Raw genomic sequence first — 22500 nt, 5'->3', positions numbered from 1 at the left:
TGCTGCATCCTGCTTAAGCCTCCGAACATCACAGTAGTCAAGTACACAGAGTTTCCAGAGAAACAGGACATTTCAGACGGAGGTCCTTCATCAGCATATATATATATATATATATATATGTATATATGCTGATGAAGGACCTCCGTCTGAAATGTCCTGTTTCTCTGGAAACTCTGTGTACTTGACTACTGTGATGTTCGGAGGCTTAAGCAGGATGCAGCACGGTGACACGGACGTTTATTAACACACTTAACACTATAATGTAGCACACAGGCTATGGTTTCAAACACCAACATCCTCAATATAAGATATGAGACTTATATACACGCATGACAATTACACACAAGGATCAGGTGAATGACACGAGAGGGCGTGGCAATACAGACACACACACACACAGACGTTTGGGTGGGGGGGGGGGGCGTACCATGACAACTACAATTTTGAAAAAAACTACACTGCAGCTACTCACCTGGAATCTTTTGTATATATCATCTGAACATTTATTTCAAATTTTAGTTTTTTGACTTTTTGACGTGCTTTTGACGTGTGTGTTCATGTATATATTCTGCAAAATCATATTTAATCCCATTTTCGGTCTCTTAAATCCTTTGCCATTTAAGGCTCAGAATATACTTGCTAGACAGAGATCCGCAGGCCTGATAACGCCTGCTGTTCAGGGAGACCGCTTCCCCCAGTGTGCAAAACTAAGAAACCCAATCATTTCAGCCAATTTGTGTAACATTTTCCGTGGTTGTACCAGACATCTCTGTCAGTCTCTGTCTCCTGCTTTCAGTTGGACTCCCCACGGTCTACATGTTTCTCTCTCTCTCTCTTGCTATCTCTCTCTCTCTCGTGCTCTCTCTCTCTCTCTCGCTCTCTCTCACCCCACTCCCCTTATGGAGGAGGCCTCAACTCCCATCGTCGCTCCTAGACAGCAATAAATCACAGGACACTGACGAATAGGTGGATATTGCTGTGGCAACCCCCATCCCATCATACCCCACCAACTGCATGCTAGCAACAGGGCTCTACTATGTGGTTTCCACGGCAACCTTGCTTCTCTGGTCACAACCACTGTAGAGATGATTGGTCAGGTCTGAGAGGGAGGAAAGGTGCCAAGCTGCCAGTGGCAATGATTGTGCCAGACACACGGTGTGTGTGTGTGTGTGTGTGTGTGTGTGTGTGTGTGTGTGTGTGTGTGTGTGTGTGTGTGTGTGTGTGTGTGATGCATGGCCATGGTCAAAGCAAAGCTCTGTTATTTCACACTCAGTAGGAGAAACAAAAACATGGCCATATCCTGTTCTCTCTCTCTCTCTCTCTGTCATCCCCCTGTTAGCACAGAATAAACCCAGTGGCGCTGACATGGATAACACACTAACACGGATAGAGCGCTTGTGTTTCTCAGGATGTTCTGATCATATGAAAGAGTCTCTCTGTTCAGAGTTCACACTGATGCATGTACAGATGTGATATTAACCAGTTCTTTACCATTCCAGTTCTTAAAGAAATATGGTGGGATAATCAATTACTGTCACCACTGGTCCCTCCCTGGCATCCTATTGTCATGGTTACCCTGTCTCATGTCTTCATTTTGCTTCTCTTTCTTGTTGCTCTGCTCTTTGTTTAACTTTCCCCACCTTTCATTTGTATCACCTGTGTCTTGTTTACTTCTCCTTATACCGTGTATTTAAACTCTGTGTTTTGCCCCGTTAGTCTGCTGGTTGTTTGTGGTTCCAAGCCTCTGTCATATGTACTCTACCTGTGACATTTGTTGTCCTAGCCTCTGTTGAGTTTGCTTGTCATAGTGGTTTGTGTGTACCTCTGCTCATGTAAGTCTCGTCATAGTGGTTTGTGTGTACCTCTGCTCATATAAGTCTGGTCATAATGGTTTGTGTGTACCCCTGCTCATGTAAGTCTCGTCATAGTGGATGGTGTGTACCTCTGCTCATGTAAGTCTCGTCATAGTGGTTTGTGTGTACCTCTGCTCATGTAAGTCTCGTCATAGTGGTTTGTGTGTACCTCTGCTCATATAAGTCTCGTCATAGTGGTTTGTGTGTACCCCTGCTCATGTAAGTCTCGTCATAGTGGTTTGTGTGTACCTCTGCTCATATAAGTCTCGTCATAATGGTTTGTGTGTACCTCTGCTCATATAAGTCTCGTCATAGTGGTTTGTGTGTACCTCTGCTCATATAAGTCTCGTCATAGTGGATGGTGTGTACCTCTGCTCATATAAGTCTGGTCATAATGGTTTGTGTGTACCCCTGCTCATGTAAGTCTCGTCATAGTGGTTTGTGTGTACCTCTGCTCATATAAGTCTCATCATAGTGGTTTGTGTGTACCTCTGCTCATATAAGTCTCGTCATAATGGTTTGTGTGTACCTCTGCTCATATAAGTCTCGTCATAGTGGTTTGTGTGTACCTCTGCTCATGTAAGTCTCGTCATAGTGGTTTGTGTGTACCTCTGCTCATATAAGTCTCGTCATAGTGGTTTGTGTGTACCCCTGCTCATGTAAGTCTCATCATAGTGGTTTGTGTGTACCTCTGCTCATATAAGTCTCGTCATAATGGTTTGTGTGTACCTCTGCTCATATAAGTCTCGTCATAGTGGTTTGTGTGTACCTCTGCTCATATAAGTCTCGTCATAGTGGATGGTGTGTACCTCTGCTCATATAAGTCTGGTCATAATGGTTTGTGTGTACCCCTGCTCATGTAAGTCTCGTCATAGTGGTTTGTGTGTACCTCTGCTCATATAAGTCTCGTCATAGTGGTTTGTGTGTACCTCTGCTCATATAAGTCTCGTCATAATGGTTTGTGTGTACCTCTGCTCATATAAGTCTCGTCATAGTGGTTTGTGTGTACCTCTGCTCATGTAAGTCTCGTCATAGTGGTTTGTGTGTACCTCTGCTCATATAAGTCTCGTCATAGTGGTTTGTGTGTACCCCTGCTCATGTAAGTCTCGTCATAGTGGTTTGTGTGTACCTCTGCTCATATAAGTCTCGTCATAATGGTTTGTGTGTACCTCTGCTCATATAAGTCTCGTCATAGTGGTTTGTGTGTACCTCTGCTCATATAAGTCTCGTCATAGTGGATGGTGTGTTCCTCTGCTCATATAAGTCTGGTCATAATGGTTTGTGTGTAGCCCTGCTCATATAAGTCTCGTCATAGTGGTTTGTGTGTACCCCTGCTCATGTAAGTCTCGTCATAGTGGTTTGTGTGTACCCCTGCTCATGTAAGTCTCGTCATAGTGGTTTGTGTGTACCCCTGCTCATGTAAGTCTCGTCATAGTGGATGGTGTGTTCCTCTGCTCATATAAGTCTGGTCATAATGGTTTGTGTGTACCTCTGCTCATGTAAGTCTCGTCATAGTGGTTTGTGTGTACCCCTGCTCATGTAAGTCTCGTCATAGTGGTTTGTGTGTACCCCTGCTCATGTAAGTCTCGTCATAGTGGTTTGTGTGTACCTCTGCTCATGTAAGTTGTGTTATTCAGTGTCTCCTGCTCTCCCCTGTTTCATTTTTTTTGTTTGTTTGTTTGTTTCTTGTGTTGGCAATATATCCCAGAACTCATTGTGTTGGCTCTTTGACCCTGGACTGTGATTATGAACCTGATTTTGGATTTGCCCGTAATAAATCTCACTCTTCTCAGCATGTGTGACCGCCTCGTAATTGCCCCACATTACAATTAACTTAATTGCATCAGTATCTCGTTAGTCACCCTGTAACATAAACACAACATGGAGTGGTGAGCAAAATGTGGTCAGTGGCCACACATTGTGTGTGTAAGTCAGCCAACCTCTGTTAGTAGGATGCAGAAAATTCATCCATTAGCATTCAGAACAAAATGAGTGATTATTGCTGTTTTTGTGTTATGGGGACACAATTCTCTGTAAAAAAAAAACAAACAAACAAAAAAACAACTGTCAAGCATATTTTAAAAATAGCAAATAGCTCTTTAGCTCTTAGCCAGTGTGTTCTTCCCTGTTGTCTGTGTTAGTAAGGTTGTCTGTGTTAGTAAGGGTTTTTTTTTGTGTTGCTCATATGCTCTTGCTTTGTGCCTCAGACCAGCAAAACTGTGCTCATGTTGGGTTGTAGTCAACCTGCAATGGGAATTAAATATGACAGCTCCATTAAACCATGAAAGAAACTGGCACATCATATGAAACGTATAACGGGAGAAGATGTCCTTTTTGTGTTACTATAGACAAATAGCAGTATCAGAATTAAACACTGGAATTTACCAAAAGAACCAACTAACGTTGTCTTTTTTCCATGCGTATGTGGGCTGGGTTGATCAGGATATTGCACTTGTCGTGTACATTCCACTTACTTGAGAAACTGTTCCATCTAAATGAACCATAGCTGGAGGTGAAATGTCTGTGAAGGCAGGGGAAGACGTCTCTCAGGGAGTGATGAACGATGCTCTTTAACGAATCTCTTCATCACCTCCTGCTCAACTTCGACACAACCAGTTTATTACGAAGCCAAATTGTTCGTGCTGCGTTATACTTCAGTGCGCGATGCGCCAGGTCTGCACGATTTACACCTCCTCCATCTATCAGTGTCCTTCCACTTCTCACAACTTCTGACAAGAGGGAACTTGGAGCAGGCCAGTATTTTAACTGCTTCCTACTTAACGCTGCTACATACAGTATGGCCCTCCTGAACGTCCGGAACCACCGAGCTCAGGAACCAGGTGTTAAGAGCCACTCTGAGGTCACACGAGGACCAGCCATCACTGTTTAATTATACTGGAACAAGGCAACAGCTGAGGTTTAGTGGAAATATCACATCGGCCCCACACTCGCATGCTAAGCAGTATCCAGAGATGTTTCTCTGTGTTTTGTGTGTTTACAAACATACCTGTCTGCTAGACTCAAAGGGATTTTGACCACTGAGCCGGAGCAGGATGCTGGCTTGGGTACGGAAAAAACACAGACCTCAAATCCAGTTTGGTTCTAGCGAAGCCAAATCCAATATGGTCCTACTGAAGCCAAAATGCAAAACATTTGGAGTCCACATTTGGTACTATATATAATATACATACATATCACAAACATTTATTTGTGAACTTTATAAGTGATTATAGGATACTGAAAACAAGTCCAGAAATGTGAGACTCAGTATGAAAATGTACTTCATCAAAGATCTGATCATTTTACCAGGAAACTCAACTGGGTCTGCGCATCAGACGGAGCAAGTGCACAAATGTGTCATATCGCCAAAGTCGCTCAGACATCTGTCAAGACATTTCAAAAGCAGACGATAACAATACCCATAGCTGGCAAATGACATTTGTAGTAACACTCCTGTCCTAATAACACATGACAACACACTGTAATAACACATATGATAACTCCTGTCCAAACCTCTAGATGAATATTAATCAATATTAATCTGTAGAAAACCACAGAGGTTTGAACAGCAGGAGAAATGAGTCTTTCACTCTACTGAGTGAGTCCATTCATCATGCTTGTCATGGACTACACCCTGTGTTCACACACACACACACACACACACACACACACACACACACACACACACATACACACACACTCATACACCCAGTGATCACACACCACAGCGGAAGCTCAGCAGACGCACAACCTCAGTAGTTAACGGGCTCACTCAAATCAGCAATTTGAAAACCAAACTGATATTAAATGAAAGATTAGTGTTGCTATATTGCTTTGTTATGTGTGATCCAGTTTCCAGGAGATGGACATAAACCTTCAATTCATATCCTGAGAGAAAGACACTTTCAGTAATAGTCAGCGCTGAGCTCAGGCTGAAATCTGTTTCAGGTTCTGCCTGTCTGACTGAGCGGCAAATCAAGTTAAGTCACAAGCCACTGCAAACTAAACTCAGGCAGAAAGAAAGCAGACGAAGCAAAAAGCAGAGGACAGAGCCTGAAGCGCTGAGTTTCTGCAAAACACTGGAAGAGAAGGAGCATCGTGAGACAGCAGCGAGCATCGTGAGACAGCCGAGTGCAGCGTGAGACAGATGAGAGCACTGTGAAGCAGCAGAGAGCAACATAAGACAGGTGAGAACATTGGACTTTGAACGCATTCTCTGCGAGTTAAGGAGGTCACTGTACTCATGGAAAACTGGGTAGTGAGCCAGTCTCAGACTCCCAGCCAAATCTGTAGTTTCTGGAACTAGCTGTGAAAGCACACTATCTGAATTAGAAAATAAAGACCTTGAACCTGACCGTTTCTAGCACGCCACATCCCTTCACAAGCTTCACTTTAAAATCACCTTATCACAGTCTCCTTGGGATGCTACCCTGAACAGCCTGCATTTGTATCCAAATTTCTCTTGTTTCTTTCTCTCTCTCTCTCTCTCTCTCTCTCCTCTCTCTCTCTCTCTCTCTCTCCTCTCTCTCTCTCTCTCTCTCCTCTCCTCTCTCTCCTCTCCTCTCTCTCTCTCTCTCTCTTTCACCTGACAGGCCCTCATTTTGGCAGCAAGCCTCTTTTTACAGCCCACAAAGGCAGCAGGCAGGATAAATGGTCATTACTCCTAACACCATGTGGAGACTTTGGCTTCCTGATCAGCTGCCTGTGGAGACTGTGTGTTGTGTGTGTACATCCAGCCAAACTGTGCATGTATAAGCTTGTGGTCCTGTGTGTGGTCCAGTGAGCTTGTGTGTGTGTGGGTGGATGGGAAAATAAGCTTGTGTGTGTGTGTGTGTGTGTGTGTGTGTGTGTGTGTGTGTGTGTTTTCACAGTGACAATAGTAGTCTCTCCTTTGCTTGATTACTATTAACCATATTTACCAACTATTTACAGAGAGCCCTGTTTATTTCACACCAGCAGTCCCTGATAGACGCAGAGCAGTATTACGTTATTGACTAGACAGGATTATAAAGCTGTAATACACATATACATGATATTTACGCCCCTGACGTCTCACCGTCATGAATCCATCCAGCAGTCCAGAGTCGGGCTTCGGCGGGGCCTGGAGCCTCTCCATGGACCACTTCTCCACGACAGAGGACACCAGGGGATTCTCTGTGTTCAGGATGCGGAAGCCTGTCATGTTCACTCCGCTGTACCGATATGGTTCCATGTCCAGCGCAAACAGGTCCTGAGGTAACATGGGAGGATTTACAAATCCCAAACATTTAGCCACATTTAAATCATGTTAAAAAGTGAGCAGTAACAGTCTTGTTAAATATTGACAAATCAATTTAAAAATATAATTATAGAATTGTTAATAATAGAAATGCTATATACTGCAAATTAATATACATTATTCGCCCCATTTCAAAGTGCTAGCCTTTATGTTGGCATTATTGATTAACTGCTCGCTCTTCCAGTGTCAATTGCTACACTGGGTCATAAATTACACACACCATTAAGATGCTTCCCCTGAGTTCAGCCTGCATGTGTGTGTCCTCTGGGAGCCTCAGTCAGCTAGCAGCATCCCCCAAGGTTGTGTCAGTTCACTGCTCTTTCTTCCAAAGAGAATGCATGCAGGAAGTGACCTTCAGCCCACCAGTCCAGTCCAGCCCCACACCTCCCGGAGAGTAAAGAGCATGCAGACATTTGGGCTGATGACACAGCCAATGGTCTGTTATATGCAGGCATGTGATTTACTGGAGGATTTGTGGCTGTGTTTATTTGTGCTGCGTAGTGAAAGATTTGAACCATAATCACTGGTTGTATGTATCACGGCAACAACGCTGACCTGCCTCTGTTTTTGTTTCTTACATACTGACAAAAAGAGAGTTCCTATTTCAGAACTACTGAAACTACTGAAACAGCAGAGACTGACCATCCAGCTCCATTCAGTATTCAGTATACCCCTGCTCTGTACTCTCAAATAGACCAAACCAAGAGAATGTCAGTCACTCTCTAAATCCAAACTATTTTCTGCAAGACTGAGCTTGACTTTTCTGCAATGTGCTTATAAAACTGGGCCATCCTCAGATGAGCTCAGCACTCTTCTTTTAAAACTCTGCATTTGTGTATGAGGAAAATGAGTACAGTGTTTCTCAGTCCAGTCCTTGGCAACCACCAGACAGTCCACATTTTACAGTAATCCAGTTTCTAGTATAACTATTATAACCAAGTGGGTTAGATTAAAAACTTTGTCTCAAGGATCACGAGGACTGTCATTTGAGGACACAAATTGCAAAACAATGGACAATATACAAACTAATAAATATATATATATTGTGTGTGTATGTGTGTGTGTGTGTGTGTGTGTGTGCGCGTGTGTGTGTGTGTATGTGTGTGTGTGTGTGTGTGAGTGTGTGTGTGAGTGTGTGTGTGAGTGTGTGTGTGTATGTGTGAGTGTGTGTTTGTGTGTGTGTGTGTATGTGTGAGTGTGTGTGTGTGTGTGTGTGTATGTGTGAGTGTGTGTGAGTGTGTGTGTGTGTGTGTATGTGTGAGTGTGTGTGTGTGTGTGAGTGTGTGTGTGAGTGTGTGTGTGTGTATGTGTGAGTGTGTGTGTGTGTGTGTGTGTGTGAGTGTGTGAGTGTGTATGTGTGAGTGTGTGTGTGAGTGTGTATGTGTGAGTGTGTGTGTGAGTGTGTGTGTGGGTGTGTGTGTCTTACTAGTGTTGTGAAGATGTAGTGATAATGCTCCGTCATCATCCCCATAGACAAAGCCTGTAGAACAAAATCAAACTAAATTACACTCTGCACACATTTTTAATAAAATAAACCTAAAAAGCAAAACAAGAGTATTAGTATAACAGTCACTGCATATGATTGGTCCAACCCCTAGTAAAACTGCACTTTACACCTGGTGCTGAAGACCGTGCTGAGATGTACGAGATAAGAACACTATTCTGATGCCAGATTAAGGAGCGTTTTCTGCCTCACCAGACCATGGGGTCTTAATAGCGTGACTGTGTTTAATTACGGCATCTCTAATTCCTCCCCGTTCTGTGCTCCTGGCCGTGATGTCTGATTTAATTAGCTCTATATTTTGGGATTCTGCTCTCATGGTGATATTGTGTTAATAGATTTCAAAAATATGACCAGGAGACAGTGTAGAAATAGTTTAATACCTTTTAAAAGGTTGAGGCACTGAAGTCAAAATCTTCTTTATTTTGCTCTTTATTCTGTCAAAAAAAAAAACTAAACTAGAGAATACTACCTTTTTTGATGCATTGTATTGTCTTTAAATCAAAACGTTACTAGCAGTCGTACCTAGCAGGTGAACATAAACTGGACAAATGAAAGTGAGTGTAGGGGTCCAAAAGTGAAAGGATTTGTCTCATTTGATTCGGTAAGTTCACTGAATGTAGGTGCCACTAAAACCACCATCTGCCCACTGGCTTTCTCTGACATGCGTAAGAGACCCATTTCTTTACCCAAGTTCAGGGTATTCTTTGTGTTGGGGGTTTATGTTAATTCACCATGATTGCTACTGGAGGTAATCTGCCACATTTTCTCCTTTAATGAAGCCCTCGGTTGATTAAGCTCTGCTATTGTCTGACAGGCTAGTGAAGCATCTTTTGGTGAGTCTGTGGGCAGTTTTATTAAGCAGAAGGAATGTCTTTCTTTATCCTGTTAAAATCATTGTATAAGGGCCATCCTTAGTTGCCCAGAGTTTTGGAGTTTTGTGGAATTTTTTGTGTTTTGGAGGTGGGTCTTACTGACAGATTTCTTTACAAATGTGTTACTTTTTCCTATTCTTATTGGCAATGTTTCCCTCCAAATAAGGGCCAGTTACAGAGTGTGAACTTTAAAAAAAATATTGCATATAATTTGATTTTGTGATATACATATTTTGTGGTATAATTTATAATTTATTATTTGATTGTAAAATCTTCTGTTTGGTTCTAAAATTTTAATTCTAAATTTATTTACCATACCATTCATTTACCAGGCATTGCTTTGAGTTCCTTTGAAAAGATAAACACAGAGAAAGACTTGGTGTTCTGTGTGTCACATCTGCGCTGCAGTTAGTGTGCCCAAGGGATAGACAACCATTAGTGTCCTCAGGTAATTGTAAAAGATTTATATGTAGCTCTGATATTCTGTGGGACAGAGCAGCAAGTTTTTGACACAGTAGGGAAGTTTATGAAGAAAAGAGACTTTAAAACAATCCTTAAAGACAGGACTGGTTACTTAGTGCTTCATTGCAAAAAATATGGTTCATCTTATTTTTTATACATCTTAAGGTTGACTTGGTTCAAGTCAACTTAGGAAAGCCAAATCAATCTAAATTTCTTCCTTGAAATTCTGAAAGATGTAAAATGTAACAGTAAAATGTTATGGAAATGCAAGGACAAACACATGGAGAATGAATGTGATGAACTGGTACACTTCAATAGCTTTAATCATTATTTTATTGTTTCTGATTGTGAAGAATGACATAACTGAACCAAGCCATAAACATGTAAAAGAAACAAACATGAACAAAAGTCATTATCAAACTCTAAAGGACGTCTTTGGAATTGAGACACATTTTGTCATAAACATTATTTAACTTTCCCTGTAACTTCCATTATAAATATGTCCATTTAGGCGAACGTATTCTCTAGCGCAGACACTTGCGATGGCAACACCTGTTCATAAATCAGGTGATAGGCAGGAGATAATTACAGGCCAATCAGTTTTCTCCCTGCTGTTTAAAAGATTTGAAGAAGGTAGTCACTGAGCAGCTAATATCACATCTTGATTCTGAAGTACTACAACATCCATGCAATTTGGAAATCATTTGACTGAAACAGTTATTGAGGCAAATTTGTATAAAGAGTGGGTGGTGAAGGCTTTCTAGATCTGCATATGGTACCTCCTAAACTGTGGAGCATCAAATACTTTTTTAAAGTTAGCTAAATTAAACATTTCCATGGATGCACAAAACTGGATAAAATGCCATTTAACTGGTTATTCTTAGTGTGTGCTGATGATTTTTTCATTGTTTTATCATCACCTAAAGCTGTTGGAGTTCCACGGGGTTCTATGTTCGGACCCGTGTTATTCAGTTTATAAATGAATGATTTAGTCATTATGTGCTGGTGTGGTGATTCAGATGTATGCTAACGACACAGTCCTGTATATACATGGAAACATGTAAACAGCAGTTCAAGGGGTTGCCAAATTATCACAAGCTATGGAGAAAATGCTAAAGTGTCTTGGTGATTCCAGTTTAACTGCGAATGTCGAGGAAATAGTCACCCTGTAATAAGTAAAAACAGAAGAATTATCCAGAAATTTTGGAATAAATGAAAACATTATTAAGCGGTTTACATATTTAGGCATTGTTCTAGATCCTTCTCTTAGTTTTAAGAATCACATCATAAAGATGAACAAGACAATAAACTATAACTTTAGATTTTTAGATTAGAAACACACTCACAACGGAAGCATCTAGGAAATGTTTAAAATACCCTGATTTTCTGTCATTTATCTTATCCTGTATCCTGTTGGTATTAGGCAAGCCATAATGCCACTTGAATCTTTTTGCAAGCAGGCCATCAAATCCAGGAAATCATAGCAGTATCATATTAGATACTCTCTAATACAATATGTTGAATTTTGAGTACCTAATTATGTATTCAAATGTCCGTCTGGTGTTTGTGATCTATAATTCTGAACCTGCATGCCTGAAGAGCTTTGATCAGCTTCGCTATGTGTGGATTTTAATACTTTTTCTAATGAAACATAAAAAATGAATGATAAAAAATTAATCATCTTTGCATGAATGTAATCTGATACTGTTATCTGTGCTCTCTTGTTTGGACGGTGTATATTGTATAGGTGATGTCTGGTGAAGGTCTTGTATGGGAAAGAGCTGGTTGGGGGAGATGACGTCAAAGGTGCAAGCTGGTTATATATTTCATTTGTATTGTGGGTTTTATTGTATTGTGAAACAATACAATCCAGGAACTGCAAATAGAAATGACCTTATTGGTTAACTCTGGTGCAAAAGGTATCTCATTTCTTTTGAATTTAGATTTTGTGCATGGTTCCTAACAAAATAAACTAAAAATTGTAAAGTAAACTAAACTACAAAAGCACTAAAGTACAACACTTAGATCAAGCTGCAAGTCAGTGTTTGATAAAAAGCAGCATTTGATAAAAGGGATGAATTCCTCTTAAAGCAACTCCTTACAGAGAGAGTGAAGAGACTGAAAGAGTGAAAGATCAGCAATAAGCGGAAAGAAAGTGGGTGAACGAGAGAGAGAAAAGAGAGTGATGTGAAAGACCTGTTTGAGTATCCAGGCAGCTATCTCGTGACCACAGTCGAAGATGACGTAAAACTCTTTAGCCGTTTTCATCTCCTTAAGCAGTGGCTTGGCGTCCTTCGTCTCTGCGGGCAGCTGGCGGATTTTCAGACGGATGTTATATCTGGAGGGTGCTTTGATCAGCTCCTGGAGACGAATCAGTCCTGCAGATAGAGAGATAGAGAGAGAGAGACAGAGAGACAGAACAGTTATCTTAGACACACTGACCTACTGAGAACAATTCAAAAGTTATACAAACAAATTGCGGCCCTCTCTGGTGAGATACTGCATCTTTGTGCTAATAGACAAGATATTAAAAACACAAACGAGTCCAGTCAGAGACATGAGAGAGAGAGGTCAGACATCAATCAAAAAGGACATAATAATTGTATGGTACGGAAACTCAGCGCAGTACTATAAGTTACTAATATCAGATTTGATTATTACTACTTAGCTGGAATTTACAGAATGTTACATTTAATTACATTAAATTAAATTAATTAATAAAATACTATCGTACTATTTCTTTTCATTTTAATTGACAAAACAATCTTATTTTATGGGCAATTTATTCAGTTCAGTTATTCATTCTACAGGTTAATTTTTCAATTAATTTTAGTTTTCATAGTCTTTTTATGGTCACATCCTGGCCGACACCCCACCCACTACAAGGCGGTGCCAACAGATACGACCACGCCCGCACCAATCCAGAACCGCGATCACCATTCACAGCACACACACGTCACCGCTCTCCTACCCCAAAACAGTGACTGTCATCCGGTACACGACCGACGCTAGTCGCGTTTCAGTGGTTTACTCTCTCTCGACACACTACGCTTCTGTTTTCTTCGAATACCGTTTCGTTTGATCATTTGCTTAAATGTTCGTTTCCGTTTCCCCGTTTTTCAACTGCTCGCGTCTGCCTCTCCTGACTTCACTGTGTCACGTTTATGAACAATTTTGCCAGTTTATTAATTCTGGTATTACACAAACAAAAAGTTTAACATTGATCTTGAAATATATTATATTTCTCAGCTTCCGAACTAAATTTTCTTATAAAGAAAACAAATTCTGTTTCCAGTCATTCTGAACCATTTCAAATATTTTTCCTGGTCTCAGTGCAAATGACAGATTCACTTTGGGAGCTTGACTACATCACTGTTTCACCGGGAAAACTTACTGAAGTTACAGTACATGGATGTTTGAGTGCATGCCTCAGGGTATGGCTGCAGGACAAACAGCTGCACATGAAGGTCAGACATCAGTATTACATTATAGAAGAATAAAGAAAAAGTTGACTAAAAATGTAGCTGTAACTATTTTCAAAAGAGTCTGGTTAGGTTTGAAAACATTTGGGGTTGGGACTGAGCTCTGTCGAAAAAGGATTCTGTGGTTATTTTTAAGAGCTGTGTTTTTATTTGACTCATTTTGTTGTGGTATAGTTTCTTTTCTCTAAAATCTATTTCTTTGACAAACTAATTTTTGTTAATTGTAAACTGTGTTAATTATTAAAGTTTTGGTATCTCTCTCTCTCTCTCTCTCTCTCTCTCTCTCTCTCTCTCTCTCTGTGTCTGTCTGCCTGTATGCACATTCCTCGCATTGTAGGTTTAAACATGACAGCAATCAAAATAATGATATTTAGTTACTCTAGCAAATATTAAAATTGATCAACTGCCCTTGTCAAGCTCAAGTACTTTAAATCTAATTCATATTCCAGCAACATGGACATGACTTTACCCATAAGAACACATCACATTAGGCTGGCTGTTAGGATACAATTGTATGCTTTAGCAAACACCCATTATATGTCAGCAAATGTTTCAATGATAGAGCATGTGTTTGGTGAAACCGGGAATCTGGAAACCCTGTTGTTCATTCAGATTGCCTTTCTGATTTCTGAACGACTAAGACAGATCAATTACTTATCCAGGTAACCTCTCATTTAATGGTTATGATCACAGAAACATATTTGGGAGATGATGACTATAAAAACAGACCCACTAACCTATTGGGTGATGAAGAGTAATTAAAAATGAACAGCAAGTAATTTAACACCATTAATCATTATAGTGTCATTTTAACACATTTTTAAAAGTCATTCTGGATAAGAGTGTTGTTTATAAACATATATAATTTAATCTCTGCAAGCAATTCAGCCAAAAGATGAGTGTTAACCTCTAAATATATATATATATATATATATATATATATATATATATATATATATATATATATACAGCTTTCACACTTTTAAAATTCACTGATACTTGCAACTTTTGAAATCATTAGCTATTTTTGTGTTTCTTCATTGTGAAAAATTCCTCTATTTTTGTGACAATTACTTCATACAGAAACAGAAAATGTGAAAGAAAAAAACAGTGACAGTGTCACACACACAGCCGGCTCATTCTTGAGTGTGGCCATATGAGTTTTACACAGGTCAGCGCACCTGTATGAGCACAACACCCATTACACACAATAAACCATGAAGGAGGAAAGATGTCTGAGTGCAGTAGTACTGTTTATGATAACAGACCCTAGTTTATGGTGAAACTGTGTTAGACTGGATTATTTCCCCTGTCACCATTTTGCATGGCTGTACACATCAAATAATGTGGAACAAATGTGGAACATCTTCAGCATCATCATTATCATCATCATGGTTTATTAGACCATCTTCTGTGTTTGGTCTGTCAGTCTGAGTTACTCACCCGTACTGTCGTCGTACACCACGGTGACCGTCTCCCACCTGAAGAAGTGTACCAGGTCCAGGAGGGCCCGGCTCAGAGACGAAAAGTCTGGGTACAGGCTGACAAAGTAGGAATCCCGGTTATCCGAGACCTGGTGCTTCCACCTGGTCTGGATGTGTGGCACACCCAGTGCGTTGGAGATGGACTGCACCGCATTGGCCGATGAGCTGTGGGAGGGGCCAAAAATCGCCGCTATGCCTAAAGAGAGCTGCTCGCAAGCTGGGGATTGGATGGAAAGGCTGTCAGTCAATGCAAGGGAGACTAGTAGTCTAACCATAAATGAGAGCTTTATGTGAAAAATCATAAAACTGTGTCTGATGTTGTGTAACAGACAGAGGGAACAATTCCACAAAACATTTATGCCTGAATACGGGTAATAAAATCAGGCAAAGTGGACAAACTGGAGTAATGGAAGAAGATGCCTGGAGAACAGGCTGACACAGAAAACTGGGTGACACAGAGAATGGTTAGACACAGGGAACGGGCTGACAGAGAGAACATGCTGACACAGAGAATGGGCAGACACAGAGAATGAGCTAACACAGAGAATGGGCAGACACAGAGAATGAGCTAACACAGAGAATGGGCAGACAGAGAATGAGCTAACACAGAGAATGGGCAGACACAGAGAATGAGCTAACACAGAGAATGGGCAGACACAGAGAATGAGCTAACACAGAGAATGAGCTAACACAGAGAATGGGCATACAGAGAATGAGCTAACAGAGAATGGGCAGACACAGAGAATGAGCTAACACAGAGAATGGGCAGACACAGAGAATGAGCTAACACAGAGAATGGGCAGACACAAAGAATGAGCTAACACAGAGAATGGGCAGACACAGAGAATGAGCTAACAGAGAATGGGCAGACACAAAGAATGAGCTAACACAGAGAATGGGCAGACACAAAGAATGAGCTAACACAGAGAACGAGCTAACACAGAGAATGGGCAGACACATAGAATGAGCTAACACAGAGAATGAGCTAACACAGGGAATGGGCAGACACAAAGAATGAGCTAACACAGAGAACGAGCTAACAGAGAGAATGGGCAGACACATAGAATGAGCTAACACAGAGAATGGGCAGACACGTAGAATGAGCTAACACAGAGAATGGGCAGACACAGAGAATGAGCTAACACAGAGAATGGGCAGACACAGTTACTCTGTTGTCTGTAATTTAGGCCTCATGTCCCATGAAAATCAAAAGACACCTGAGAGATCATAAATTAGTTTCCAGTTCACTTTTATTGTATGATTTCCTTCATGCCCAGAAAAAAGGCAAAATAACTCCAACCCCCCCCATAATTACGACTGTGTTATAATGGCTTGGATTATAAAGTAGAACATTCAGCAGAATAAGGTCTGAATAAATAAAACCAAAGAGCAGCGTGAAGTCACACATTTAGACAGACAACAGAGGAAACGCGTATGGATGTCCCTGTAAGTCCCCTCCACTGGACGACTCGGTTGAGCTCTGTGTACCTTTCCTGGACGCTTCAAAGCTGTCGAAGACATTGATCCTCTGGATGTCGTAGGTGAGTGTGGTGTTAGCCAGCAGCGTTCTGTTCCTGTTGATAGTGTTCAGTGCAAATTTAAAAGCCAGTTCCTCAGCACCAGATGGGCCACTCTCAATAGACTCAAAGATTCCTCCTGAGAAAGAAACACAAATGGTACTGACTCCTGTATCACATGACTAGCCCTCTGTTTCATATGACCAGACTCCTGTATTTCTGAATGGGGACAGACCTACATACTCAAAAAAGGTAGCTGGAATAATGTTTCAAATACAAACTACAAATCACTGGTACAAGCTGAAAGGAATGACACAAAGCAACTGGGCTCTGCTCTAATAACACAAAATGTTGATATGACCAAACACAGAATTTGATAGGCCACATTTCTGAGGTTCCACCTTCTTCTCACAAGAAGATTGGTTCTTAATGTTGAAGGCGGGACTCCTGAGTGCTATACTGAATGTTACAAGCGTTCCCATTCCCGGTATGGAATGTCTTTAGTGCTGACTGTGTGTGCGTGCGTGCGTGTGTGTGAAGGAATGTATTAACAGTGAGTTCTGAAAAATTAACTTCCGCAATTAACTATAATAGCCCCATCCCCACACATACACACATTCTCTTGCTGACTATGTGACCCTTAATATGTGTTGGTGTTTTTCTCCTAACCCAGCCATAACATTCACGATAATTCACTCTGGCAAATGAGTTCAGTGCTCAAAGGACAGCTCTGGTGAAAGGACTTCCTCAGGGTGACATTAAAGGTGATAATGTGCTTGTGCAAATGTGTGAAAGTGTTAATGATTGCAGTGTATAACACAACTGAAAATGAAATGGAACAAATTCTCTCTCCCTCTCTCCCTCTCTTATGCTTTTCAGTGTGACTCATTCTGTTCCATCGCTTCTCTCCAAATTCCTCCATTCTTGCTAGTGTTACTGTGTTTCTTACTCCTTCAGTGTGGGAGGGATGTGTGTTGTGTGTTTTGTGTTTTGCATGTTGTGGTGCTGAATGGTCTTTAACATATGTGTTATGGGGAGTAGGAGGAAGGTGAAAGGTTTGTCTGTTTCTTTGTTTTAAACCATCTGTTCATTTATGGCTAGTTTCTCAGGCCTTCATCTACATATGAGGATGTCAGGGACATGCAATCGATTTCAGGCATGTGCATCTGTGTGTGTGTGTGTGTGTTTTCATTCATCTTTCCCCCTTTATTTACTTCCCTCATGGATAACTAAAACTTCGCCACTGCAGTGGGATTCGATACACGACACTGTGAAGTCCTCTCAGTGAACTTCAGCACCACATGACCAGTGCATCACATTAAACACATTATGAGGGCAGTGATGTCTAGGAAATGGTGTGTGTTATTCCTTCCCCAGAGTTTGTCCCTTATACACACATATGAATAATGTTTACAAGACTCAAAAAAGTCTGAAATATTCTGTCAATTTACAAGATAAATGACTGATTATCTGAGGCAAGACAAACTTGCAGATAGTCAGTAATTATAAAGAAAAACTACAAATGGGTCTTTTTCATTTTCACACACCATTAAATATTCATTGTGCTGTTTTTTGTGTATGATAGGAAGAAAAGATACAAAAATATTCATTTGTAATATCTGGGGAGTGAATTTCAAATATATAAATATAAAATGTAAATTATTTGATATGAATATATTTACTTTGGATGTATGATGTGTGAATATTAATAAACAATGTAAAACATATGAGTGAATTCAGTGGTTTATAACATTTTATTAATCCACAAAATGAATGATAACATCACAAGTTCATGTCTGAGTCACTCACAGTCAGATGAAGATTTGGGCTCTCATAATGTTCTAATGGCACCACTTTCGCATCACTTTCCCTGATGAGTGTTCTGTGTGCTCATGTTTGTAATGTGCATTCCTCATCACTGTACCTCACAAAACAGCCTGTCCTTGAGTGCTCTGTCCTTGAGTAATTTGTCTTTGAGTGTTTTGTCTTTGAGTGATTTGTCTTTGAGTAATATGTTTTTGAGTGCTTTGTCTTTGAGTGCTCTGTCCTTGAGTAATTTGTCTTTGAGTGTTCTGTCCTTGAGTAATTTGTGTTTGAGTGTTCTGTCTTTGAGTAATTTGTCTTTGAGTACAATGTCCTTGAGTAAGTTGTCTTTGAGTGATCTGTCTTTGAGTGCTTTGTCCTTGAGTACAATATCCTTGAGTAATTTGTCTTTGAGTGTTCTGTCTTTGAGTGCTCTGTCTTTGAATGCTCTGTCCTTGAGTAATTTGTCTTTGAGTGTTCTGTCTTTGAGTGATTTGTCTTTGAGTACAATGTCCTTGAGTAATTTGCCTTTGAGTGCTCTGCTCTCATTTCTACTACCATCCTTCTAACTCTACTCACCTTCACTCTATATCTACTTGCACAGACCTTGTGTTATACATACTTTAATTTCAGGATTTTCTGTTTCTTTGTGTATGTGTGTGTGTGTGTTTGAGAGAGAGAGAGAGAGAGAGAGAGAGTGTGTGTGTGTGTGTGTGTGTGTGTGTGTGTGTGACTGAAGAGGCTAATCTAACGCATAGCTGTGAGAATAATAAGTTTCAATATTACTCTCCAAGAGTATTGCCCTATCCTAGCTATTCAAATCACTTTGTTTGGTGACATGCACTTACAGAGCTTACAAAGTGCAAAGTTTCAGGTTCTTATCATCAAAGGAATGGAGTTTTAATAGTACTTACTGGTTTTTAAATCCCTTTATAATTTAGTAATGATTCTCTTTCTGCCTTTGCCCTTTTTTCATTCATATTGCAACAGCGGTATTACCATTCTCATCTCGTAGAGCTAAAAGTGTTGTTCATTTCTGCTGTTTTTAGCGCTAAGGCAGAGGTCAGGCCTCTGGAGCTCCGCTGGCTTTCACATTCCTCACCCAGCTAGAAATGAGGCTCCACAGCCGTGTCGCAAAGAAGATCTGCCTCTCGGAGAGGAGGAGATAGCTATCAGAGATCAGCGGCATTTGTCTCTGTGGTCGGTCTCGGATGAGCTACTGAGAGGCAGAACTCTATTTCCACAGCTCTGTGTGAAAGCTGGATGTGGAGAGTTGCTTTGGCAGCTAGGACAGGAATGCGGAGACATCCCTCGGATGCTACCATCGTGACTCGGATCTGCGCAGGGTGATCTGGAACCTCGCCACGGGTGGCTGCCATAACACAACTGTTACATTTCCCACTGATACCTTCCTGTACCAAGTTCCCCTCTCCTGTTTTTTGAATTCCTTGATCCTGCCATTCAAAAAAGCATGAAACCATCGACCAGACTCTGTCTTTACTAGTGTGGCCGGACATGTATGGCTCTGTTCTACCACAGCAGGAGGATTCCAGAGAGCATTTCAGTTGCTTCTTCAGTCTCTTGTCATCTCTGGACTGCACTTCTGCAGCTCAGTCTTGACAGGCGTTCCTGTCCACACCTCTAGACCCTTGTAGCTGATCCAGAGTGCATCTGCACAACTCACATTCAGTCTTCACACACATCACTCCACTACTGCGTTCTCTCCGCTGGCATCCTGTGGTCATGCGTGTCAAAACTGGTCATGTAAAACTGTGACGTTTGTCTACAAAACTGGCCCCCTCCTACCTGAGAGTGCTAGTCTCACACTGCAATCCCTGTACGTGACTCAAGCACAGTTTTGTCATGAAACTCCACCCCTCATGAAGATACGCCTCAAGATTCGTTTCTGTTCTAGAATCCAGGTGGCAGAATGAACTACCACCAGCTGTCTGTACAGCAGAGGTCTTTACTGTCTTCAAATGTAGTCTGAAGACCCACCTCTTCATGAAGTACTTGAGTAATCCACAGCCACTTCAAGGCACTTGGTTAATCACTAATCCTGCACTTAGTAAATTACATTTATATCCTTGCAGATTTTTCCCTTGTCTGTATTTTCCCTGCCTGAGCTCTACCTGAATGGAATCCTTAGACACGACCTAATGCACTAGCTGAAGGTTTACTTTCATGGAAACAACGATGCACGGTGATGAAAGATGGCTTTATCCTTACGGTCGAGACAGAGAGAGAGAGATGGAAACAGAAAAAGACCAACAGAGCACGCTCGCGCGAGAGAGAGAGATAGAATAAGATAGAATAAGACAGAGAGTGAGAAAGACACAAGGAGAGAAAAACAGAGAGAGAGAGCAGAAACGGAAGAGAAGAGGAGTATGAAATGAAAAGAGTGATGTCCTTTCAGGCTCTCACGTTATTGATTAGCTTTTCAAGGTCCTCTTGCTGAGTTTCCATGGTGAACATTAGACATGTTTACCAAAAAAAAGGTGACAGGTGTGTGTGTGTGTGTGTGTGTGTGTGTGTGTGTGTGTGTGAGGATGGAACACAACACACATTTCCTACTCCCCTTCTAATTGCAACACAACAGTGTGGACTACACTCCAGTGGCATGGCGACATCACTGTAGGCCTTCACAAAACCCCAGCCTCTGTCACAAATAACCCAAACATCACTGTGGGTCAGACACAAAACCCCAGCCTCTGTCACAAATAACCCAAACATCACTGTGGGTCAGACACAAAACCCCAGCCCCTGTCACAAATAACCCAAACATCACTGTGGGTCAGACACAAAACCCCAGCCCCTGTCACAAATAACCCAAACATCACTGTGGGTCAGACACAAAACCCCAGCCTCTGTCACAAAAAACACAAACATCACTGTGGGTCAGACACAAAACCCCATCCTCTGTCACAAATAACCCAAACATCACTGTGGTTCAGACACAAAACCCCAGCCTCTGTCACAAATAACACAAATATCACTGTGGGTCAGACACAAAACCCCAGCCTCTGTCACAAATAACCCAAACATCACTGTGGTTCAGACACAAAACCCCAGCCCCTGTCACAAATAACCCAAACATCACTGTGGGTCAGACACAAAACCCCAGCCTCTGTCACAAAAAACACAAACATCACTGTGGGTCAGACACAAAACCCCAGCCTCTGTCACAAATAACACAAACATCACTGTGGGTCACAAATAACACCAACTAACATATTCTGTTTGGTATGCTCTATAGGTTTGCACATTTGGATAAACAGATGATTTGTTTATCCATAAAAAGATACTAGTGTTACTTATTTGTCATGTTTTCTTAAATGACTGGATATAATTATGCAAATGACCAAATTTGGACAAAATTTCAGTAAATCAAAACCTAATGGTGTCTTCACTAGCATTCATATAACCCTGCATTAGTATTTGAGGGAGAGCTTTTGTGGAAAAAAAGAATAGTCTTCCAGACTCATCGTCTTCCAGTCTTGTCTGGTCTAATATGGTCTTCCAGAATCTAATTATGTACAATAGAAAAAGCATGCGTGACTAAATGTGACCAAACTTCAGACATTCTTGATGCAGAAGAGTTCCCTTTGACAAGTAAACACTGGGCCCTGCATGGGCTACTGTTCTGGACTCTCTGACGTGGATGGAAGTCTCAGAAATCTATGGCTTCACCAAGATCCAAGGAAAAGTTTGGGTTTTTTTGGTAACCAGTAAATCCAGCCATCTCTGCTTCTGGCCTGGTGTGTATGGATGTTGGTGGATGGTCTGGCTGCCTCTTGAAATGGCAGTTTGAATGAGTTCTGTATGTTATGGGCAGGGTTGAAACTGGAGGGACTCTCATTGTAAGAAGGAATTATTGTTGGCTACTGTATTAAAAAACAGCTCCTTTATTGAATGAATCACAGACAACCAGCTCACCTCTCTGTTACTTGAGCTACTTGATGAAATTTAAGGAATTAATCCAAGGGCTTGGCATATTTTACAGTGGAAGAAATTTTCAACATTTTTCTGCCCCCTAACAACTAAATAAAACACATACTTCCAGGTCTGGAACAAACCTTTTTCACTACATGATGTCTCCATTTAATTACTGGAAGCCAAGGATTACAGGGTTTATCTGTTCTGTTCAGACAAGATCCAGAACATTCTCATTAAGGATATGTCCTATAATTAATCTCTTTACTGCAGGCAGGACGTGTAAGCAACCTATCATGCTATTGAAGATAA

At 41.1% G+C, this 22500-nt stretch overlaps 1 protein-coding gene across 2 annotated transcripts in view; it reads right to left on the bottom strand.

Moving 5' to 3' along the window:
• Nucleotides 1-22500, bottom strand: part of LOC113587785 (glutamate receptor ionotropic, kainate 2) — a 51562-nt gene that overhangs the window by 27121 nt on the left and 1941 nt on the right. For both annotated transcript variants that reach the window (XM_035528106.2, XM_035528105.2), the window contains exons 2-6: nucleotides 16424-16591; nucleotides 14895-15152; nucleotides 12166-12347; nucleotides 8558-8611; nucleotides 6910-7083 (exon numbers count right to left, since the gene is read on the bottom strand). In XM_035528106.2, the coding sequence (XP_035383999.1) occupies nucleotides 6910-7083; nucleotides 8558-8611; nucleotides 12166-12347; nucleotides 14895-15152; nucleotides 16424-16591 (836 nt within the window). The remainder of the gene's footprint in view (nucleotides 1-6909; nucleotides 7084-8557; nucleotides 8612-12165; nucleotides 12348-14894; nucleotides 15153-16423; nucleotides 16592-22500) is intronic.

Source organism: Electrophorus electricus, chromosome 11 (genome assembly GCF_041902795.1).
Source record: "Electrophorus electricus isolate QZ-2024a chromosome 11, ASM4190279v1, whole genome shotgun sequence".
NCBI classification, from domain to species: Eukaryota; Metazoa; Chordata; class Actinopteri; order Gymnotiformes; family Gymnotidae; genus Electrophorus; species Electrophorus electricus.
This window is presented reverse-complemented; position numbering and strand designations above follow the sequence as displayed.